General features: G+C 37.1%; 1 protein-coding gene across 1 annotated transcript in view; it reads left to right on the top strand.

The window, feature by feature from the left end:
• PLRG1 (pleiotropic regulator 1) overlaps positions 1-8,818 on the top strand; it is a 21,068-nt gene that overhangs the window by 4,370 nt on the left and 7,880 nt on the right. Inside the window, exons 6-8 of the mRNA XM_007450283.1 lie at positions 1-60; positions 276-357; positions 1,718-1,819. Of these exons, the coding sequence (XP_007450345.1) occupies positions 1-60; positions 276-357; positions 1,718-1,819 (244 nt within the window). The remainder of the gene's footprint in view (positions 61-275; positions 358-1,717; positions 1,820-8,818) is intronic.

The following is an 8,818-nucleotide window of genomic DNA, read 5'->3' on the forward strand; positions in this document are numbered from 1 at the left end:
AATGCCGAGTGAATCAGCTGCACAGTCCTTAGCTGTGGCATTACCTACTTCTCAAGCCAGGTAGGAGATACTATGCTTCTAAATAACAAAGATTTTGAAAGCATAGTTTACTGTTCACATTTTTTCTCATTTTTAAATTTGTTACTTTGTAGTTACGTGTTGTATGACATTTTCCTTTACCAGTGCTTACAAAAACTTAAAATATAGAGTTAGTCCTGCAGAATACCTGACTGGAGACATTAATTACTTAGAATATGGTGTTTCTTTTGCCTCAGGGTTGAAGCAAACCGTAGTGCACCTGCTGGAGGTGAATACCGACACCCTGGGGCTTCTGACCGGTCACAGCCTGCAGGGGCGGTAAGTTGTCTGTGTGAAATCACATCACGCTGTGGGTTTCTAACTTTAACATGTTGCCTATTTCCCTTTATTCCAAGATTCTTAACTTAAATACTAATAAATGAACATTTTCCTTGGACTTGTTCAAGTAAATAGCAGCCTGAGCTAGTTGCTAATATTTCATAGCCCTAAAATTTAAGTTGCTAGTGGATTGACAGAATAATTTAAAGTTCTGTTAATTCTATGTCTACTTGCACGTTGGACATAACATTTATTTTGATGAAGATAATGTGATGATGCTCTTTATTACCCACTATTAAAAATGCAAGCACGGTTATTCTGAAGCTTCTATTAGTACGTGTTAGATACGAAAGTGTTTTTTTATTAAACTCTCAGTTGGTTTGTATGGTTAGAGGTGAGTGCTATTATTATCGTAATATTCACAGGCTATACAACTAATATCTTACAACTGAGCATTTAGAAATATGTTATTTGTTTGTAAGTAAATGGCAGCTACTGTTGTTATTGGTGAAAGTAGTTATAGAAAGAATAACTGAAAATATGCAGTTTGCTTTATTATGCTGTTACTTGAAGTGAGTGCAGTCTTTACTTCCTCAGTTTATTATGCAGTTGCTTTGTGAAGTGAATGAGTTTGTAGTCCTCCTACCAGGGTCTTTAGCCTCCATTCACAGCATCTGCCCAGGCTTTCTGCCTCCTTAGGATATAACATAAACTTCTTGAGGGCAGTAACTTTACAGGCTTCAGTGTTTTTTGGATGTGTGGATGCTATCAGTATATGGTTATATCAGCTAGTATACCCTTTAAGATAGTATTGAAATACTTTTGTGGGAGATAAATAGAAGGAACTTTCAGTCTCTCCTTTGTAGTATGAAATCAATAATGTTAAAATATGACAAAAGCAATGGCATTAATCCACATATATTTACTTAAATAATAATGGGAGCTTACATTTAGCATTTACTACTCTGTTAGTCTTCATAATAACTGTATGAGGTAGTTGCTGTTATTTCCATTTTACTAATGAGGCACAGAGGTTACATAATTTATACCCAAGGTCATTAGCTAGTAATGGACAGAGTTGGGTTTTGAACCCGTGCACAGTGATGTGCTCTCAATGTTAAGGTTCTGCCTCTCTGAGATTTTTTAATTTTCTTTTAAAGTTAAAATTAACATACAGAAAATATAGTTCTGATCGGAAGTCTTAGACTCATTTTCTCGGTATGCAGATATTTTTCAGATATCTTTTTTTCTTTACTTAAGGAAAAATACTTTCATAAATCCCTTTGACTTTCCATTTTTGAATTGATAACATGAAACCTTAGGTAAGATATCTTTAATAATTAATCTATTCCATATCTAGGTTGTTATGGACAGTGGCAATGCCAAGAACTCCGCACTGATGGCTAAAAAAGCCCCTACAATGCCGAAACCTCAGTGGCACCCACCGTGGAAACTCTACAGAGTGAGTGAATCTGTATATTATTCCACTACATGAAACATGATCACTGCTTTCCAGTTAAACAAGAGCTCAGGAATGGAATAAGGAGAAAACAGAGTGAATATGAGAGCTGGTAGAGTGATCTGAGGTGAGGTGGAGGGAGAGGTTTAGACAGTATCTTAAAAGATACTTTGGGAAGGACACTTAATTAAATGGAAGTTATACTTGTATTTTGTATAAGATACAGTATAAAATATTGATAGAAGGCTACTAAATGGAGAGCAGACAAAATAAATTTAGGAAAGTGTTCGAGGTGTTCTATGCGAAGGCCAAGGAGAAAATCCATGCATCAGGACATTTCTATGGCCCTACCAGTTATCTTTTTTTTTTTTTTTTTAACATCTTTATTGGGGTATAATTGCTTTACAATGGTGTGTTAGTTTCTGCTTTATAACAGAGTGAGTCAGTTATACATAACATAATGTTCCCATATCTCTTCCCTCTTTGTCTCCCTCCCTCCCACCCTCCCTATCCCACCCCACCAGACAGCCACAAAGAACTGAGCCGGTTTCCCTGTGCCATGCGGCTGCTTCCCACTGGCTGTCTACCTTACGTTTGTTAGTATATATATGTCCATGTCTCTCTCTCGCCCTAACACACCTCACCCTTCCCCCTCCCCATATCCTCAAGTCTGTTCTCCAGTAGGTCTCTGTCTTTATTCCTGTTTTACCCCTAGGTTCTTCATAACATTTTTTTTTCCTTAATTCCATATATATGTGTTAGCATACGGTATTTGTCCTTCTCTTTCTGACTTACTTCACTCTGTATGACAGACTCTAGATCTATCCACCTCATTACAAATAGCTCAATTTCGTTTCTTTTTATGGCTGAGTAATATTCCATTGTATATATGTGCCACATCTTCTTTATCCATTCATCCGACGACGGGCACTTAGGTTGTTTCCATCTCCGGGCTATTGTAAATAGAGCTGCAATGAACATTTTGGTACATGACTCTTTCTGAATTCTGGTTTCCTCAGGGTATATACCTAGTAGTGGGATTGCTGGGTCATATGGTAGTTCTATTTGTAGTTTTTTAAGGAACCTCCATACTGTTCTCCATAGTGGCTGAACCAATTCACATTCCCACCAGCAGTGCAAGAGTGTTCCCTTTTCTCCACACCCTCTCCAGCATTTATTGTTTCTAGATTTTTTGATGATGGCCATTCTGACTGGTGTGAGATGATATCTCATTGTAGTTTTGATTTGCATTTCTCTAATGATTAATGATGTTGAGCATTCTTTCATGTGTTTGTTGGCAGTCTGTATATCTTCTTTGGAGAAATGTCTATTTAGGTCTTCTGCCCATTTTTGGATTGGGTTGTTTATTTTTTTGTTATTGAGCTGCATGAGCTGCCTGTAAATTTTAGAGATTAATCCTTTGTCAGTTGATTCATTTGCAAATATTTTCTCCCATTCTGAGGGCTGTCTTTTGGTCTTGTTTATGGTTTCCTTTGCTGTGCAAAAGCTTTGAAGTTTCATTAGGTCCCATTTGTTTATTTTTGTTTTTATCTCCATTACTCTAGGAGATGGGTCAAGAAGGATCTTGCTGTGATTTATGTCATAGAGTGTTCTGCCTATGTTTTCCTCTAAGAGTTTGATAGTTTCTGGCCTTACATTTAGGTCTTTAATCCATTTTGAGCTTATTTTTGTGTATGGTGTTAGGGAGTGATCTAATCTCATACTTTTACATGTACCTATCCAATTTTCCCAGCACCACTTATTGAAGAGGCTGTCCTTTCTCCACTGTATATTCCTGCCACCTTTATCAAAGATAAGGTGACCATATGTGCATGGGTTTATCTCTGGGCTTTCTATCCTATTCCATTGATCTATCTTTCTGTTTTTGTGCCAGTACCATACTGTCTTGATTACTGTAGCTTTGTAGTATAGTCTGAAGTCAGGCAGCCTGATTCCTCCAGCTCCATTTTTTGTTCTCAAGATTGCTTTGGCTATTCGGGGTCTTTTGTGTTTCCATACAAATTGTGAAATTTTTTGTTCTAGTTCTGTGAAAAATGCCAGTGGTAGTTTGATAGGGATTGCATTGAATCTATAGATTGCTTTGGGAAGTAGAGTCATTTTCACAATGTTGATTCTTCCAATCCAAGAACATGGTATATCTCTCCATCTGTTTGTATCATCTTTAATTTCTTTCATCAGTGTCTTATAATTTTCTGCATACAGGTCTTTTGTCTCCTTAGGTAGGTTTATTCCTAGATATTTTATTCTTTTTGTTGCAATGGTAAATGGGAGTGTTTTCTTGATTTCACTTTCAGATTTTTCATCATTAGTATATAGGAATGCCAGAGATTTCTGTGCATTAATTTTGTATCCTGCTACTTTACCAAATTCATTGATTAGCTCTAGTAGTTTTCTGGTAGCATCTTTAGGATTCTCTATGTAGAGTATCATGTCATCTGCAAACAGTGACAGCTTTACTTCTTCTTTTCCGATTTGGATTCCTTTTATTTCCTTTTCTTCTCTGATTGCTGTGGCTAAAACTTCCAAAACTATGTTGAATAAGAGTGGTGAGAGTGGGCAACCTTGTCTTGTTCCTGACCTTAGTGGAAATGCTTTCAGTTTTTCGCCATTGAGGATGATGTTGGCTGTGGGCTTGTCATATACGGCCTTTATTATATTGAGGAAAGTTCCCTCTACACCTACTTTCTGCAGGGTTTTTATCATAAATGGGTGTTGAATTTTGTCAAAAGCTTTCTCTGCATCTATTGAGATGATCATATGGTTTTTCTCCTTCAATTTGTTAATATGGTTAATCACATTGATAGATTTGCGTATATTGAAGAATCCTTGCATTCCTGGAATAAACCCCACTTGATCATGGTGTATGATCCTTTTAATGTGCTGTTGGATTCTGTTTGCTAGTATTTTGTTGAGGATTTTTGCATCTATGTTCATCAGTGATATTGGCCTGTAGTTTTCTTTCTTTGTGACATCCTTGTCTGGTTTTGGTATCAAGGTGATGGTGGCCTCGTAGAATGAGTTTGGGAGTGTTCCTCCCTCTGCTATATTTTGGAAGAGTTTGAGAAGAATAGGTGTTAGCTCTTCTCTAAATGTTTGATAGAATTCGCCTGTGAAGCCATCTGGTCCTGGGCTTTTGTTTGTTGGAAGATTTTTAATCACAGTTTCAATTTCAGTGTTTGTGATTGGTCTGTTCATATTTTCTATTTCTTCCTGATTCAGTCTTGGCAGTTTGTGCATTTCTAAGAATTTGTCCATTTCTTCCAGATTGTCCATTTTATTGGCATAGAGTTGCTTGTAGTAATCCCTCATGATTTTTTGTATTTCTGCAGTGTCAGTTGTTACTTCTCCTTTTTCATTTCTGATTCTATTGATTTGAGTCTTCTCCCTTATTTTCTTGATGAGTCTGGCTAATGGTTTATCAATTTTGTTAATCTTCTCAAAGAACCAGCTTTTAGTTTTATTGATCTTTGCTATTGTTTCCTTCATTTCTTTTTCATTTATTTCTGATCTGATTTTTATGATTTCTTTCCTTCTGCTAACTCTGGGGTTTTTTTGTTCTTCTTTCTCTAATTGCTTGAGGTGCAAGGTTAGGTTGTTTATTCGAGATGTTTCCTGCTTCTTAAGGTGGGCTTGTATTGCTATAAACTTCCCTCTTAGAACTGCTTTTGCTGCATCCCATAGGTTTTGGGTCGTTGTATCTCCATTGTCATTTGTTTCTAGGTATTTTTTAATTTCCTCTTTGATTTCTTCAGTGATCACTTCGTTACTAAGTAGTGTATTGTTTAGCCTCCATGTGTTTGTATTTTTTACTGCTCTTTTCCTATAATTGATATCTAATCTCATGGCGTTGTGGTCGGAAAAGATACTTGATATAATTTCAATTTTCTTAAATTTACCAAGGCTTGATTTGTGACCCAAGATATGATCTATCCTGGAGAATGTTCCATGAGCACTTGAGAAAAATGTGTATTCTGTTGTTTTTGGATGGAGTGTCCTATAAATATCAATTAAGTCCATCCTGTTTAATGTATCATTTAAAGCTTGTGTTTCCTTATTTATTTTCATTTTGGATGATCTGTCCATTGGTGAAAGTGGGGTGTTGAAGTCCCCTACTATGAATGTGTTACTGTCGATTTCCCCTTTTATGGCTGCTAGTTTTTGCCTTATGTATTGAGGTGCTCCTATGTTGGGTGCATAAATATTTACAATTGTTATATCTTCTTCTTGGATCGATCCCTTAATCATTATGTAGTGTCCTTCTTTGTCTCTTCTGATAGTCCTTATTTTAAAGTCTATTTTGTCTGATATGAGAATTGCTACTCCAGCTTTCTTTTGGTTTCCATTTGCATGGAATATCTTTTTCCATCCCCTTACTTTCAGTCTGTATGTGTCTCTAGGTCTGAAGTGGGTCTCTTGTAGACAGCATATATATGGGTCTTGTTTTTGTATCCATTCAGCCAATCTGTGTCTTTTGGTGGGAGCATTTAGTCCATTTACATTTAAGGTAATTATCGATATGTATGTTCCTATTCCCATTTTCTAAATTGTTTTGGGTTCGTTATTATAGGACTTTTCCTTCTCTTGTGTTTTTGTCTAGAGAAGTTCCTTTAGCATTTGTTGTAAAGCTGGTTTGGTGGTGCTGAACTCTCTCAGCTTTTGCTTGTCTGTAAAGGTTTTAATTTCTCCATCAAATCTGAATGAGATCCTTGCTGGGTAGAGTAATCTTGGTTGCAGGTTTTTCTCCTTCATCACTTTCAGTATGTCCTGCCACTCCCTTCTGGCTTGTAGAGTTTCTGCTGAGAGATCAGCTGTTAACCTTATGGGGATTCCCTTGTGTGTTATTTGTTGTTTTTCCCTTGCTGCTTTTAATATGCTTTCTTTGTATTTAGTTTTTGACAGTTTGATTAATATGTGTCTTGGCGTATTTCTCCTTGAATTTATCCTGTATGGGACTCTCTGTGCTTCCTGGACTTGATTAACGATTTCCTTTCCCATATTAGGGAAGTTTTCAACTATAATCTCTTCAAATATTTTCTCAGTCCCTTTCTTTTTCTCTTCTTCTTCTGGAACCCCTATAATTCGAATGTTGGTGCGTTTAATGTTGTCCCAGAGGTCTCTGAGACTGTCCTCAGTTCTTTTCATTCTTTTTTCTTTATTCTGCTCTGCAGTAGTTATTTCCACTATTTTATCTTCCAGGTCACTTATCCGTTCTTCTGCCTCATTTATTCTGCTATTGATCCCATCTAGAGTATTTTTCATTTCATTTATTGTGTTGTTCATCATTGTCTGTTTCATCTTTATTTCTTCTAGGTCCTTGTTAACTGCTTCTTGCATTTTGTCCATTCTATTTCCAAGATTTTGGATCATCTTTACTATCATTATTCTGAACTCTTTTTCAGGTAGACTGCCTATTTCCTCTTCATTTGTTAGGTCTGGTGGGTTTTTATCCTGCTCCTTCATCTGCTGTGTGTTTTTCTGTCTTCTCATTTTGCTTATCTTACTGTGATTGGGTTCACCTTTTTGCAGGCTGCAAGTTCGTAGCTCCCGTTGTTTTTGATGTCTGTCTCCAGTGGCTAAGGTTGGTTCAGTGCGTTGTGTAGGCTTCCTGGTGGAGGGGACTAGTGGCTGTGTTGTGGTGTATGAGGCTAGATCTTGTCTCTCTAGTGGGCAGGTCCACGTCTGGTGGTGTGTTTTGGGGTGTCTGTGGACTTATTATGATTTTAGGCAGCCTCTCTGCTAGTGGGTGGGGTTGTGTTCCTGTTTTGCTATATGGTTGGCATAGGTTGTCCAGCACTGTAGCTTGCTGGTCGTTGAGCGAAGCTGGGTGCTGGTGTTGAGATGGAGATCTCTGGGAGATTTTCGCCGTTTGATATTATGTGGGGCTGGGAGGTCTCTTCTTGACGAGTGTTCTGAAGTTGGCTCTCCCACCTCAGAGGCAGAGTCCTGACTCCTGGCTGGAGCAGCAAGAGCCTTTCATCCACTCGGCTCAGAATAAAAGGGAGAGAAAGTAGAGAGAATTAGTATAAGTAGGAGGAAATAGGAAAGAAAGAAAGAAAGAAAGAAAGAGAGGAGGGAAGGAAGGAAGGAGGGAAGGAAGAAAGAAAGAAAGAAGAAAAGAAAGGAAGAAGGCAAGAAGGAAAGAAAGGAGGGAGGGAGGGAGGAGGGAAGGAAGGAAGGAATGAGGGAAGGAAGGAAAAAATACAGAAAGAAAGAAGATACAGTAAAATAAAATAAAGTATAATAAAGTTATTGAATTAAAAAAATAATTATTTAGAGGAAAAAAAAAAGGGAAGGATAGAACCTTAGGACAAATGGTGGAAGCAAAGTTATAGAGACAAAATCTTACATAGAAGCATACACATATACCCTCACAAAAAGAGGTAAAGTGGAAAAAATCATAAAACTTGCTCTCCAAGTCCACCTCCTCAATTTGGGACGATGAAAGAAAGAAAGAAAGAAAGAAAGGAGGGAAGGAAGGAAGGAGGGAAGGAAGAAAAAAAGAAAGAAGTAAAGAAAGGAAGAAGGCAAGAAGGAAAGAAAGGAGGGAGGGAGGGAGGAGGGAAGGAAGGAAGGAATGAGGGAAGGAAGGAAAAAATACAGAAAGAAAGAAGATACAGTAAAATAAAATAAAGTATAATAAAGTTATTGAATTAAAAAAATAATTATTTAGAGGAAAAAAAAAAAGGGAAGGATAGAACCTTAGGACAAATGGTGGAAGCAAAGTTATAGAGACAAAATCTTACATAGAAGCATACACATATACCCTCACAAAAAGAGGTAAAGTGGAAAAAATCATAAAACTTGCTCTCCAAGTCCACCTCCTCAATTTGGGACGATTCGTTGTCTCAAAAAGGGAAGGAAGGAAGGAAAGATAGAAAGAAGGTAAAGTATAATAGAGTTCTTTAAACTAAAATTAATTATTAAGAAAAGAATTAAAAAAAAAAAAACAATGGATGGCTAGAACGCTGGGACAAATGGTGG

The sequence above is a fragment of the Lipotes vexillifer genome, unplaced genomic scaffold, assembly GCF_000442215.2.
Source record: "Lipotes vexillifer unplaced genomic scaffold, Lipotes_vexillifer_v1.1 scaffold266, whole genome shotgun sequence".
NCBI classification, from domain to species: domain Eukaryota; kingdom Metazoa; phylum Chordata; class Mammalia; order Artiodactyla; family Lipotidae; genus Lipotes; species Lipotes vexillifer.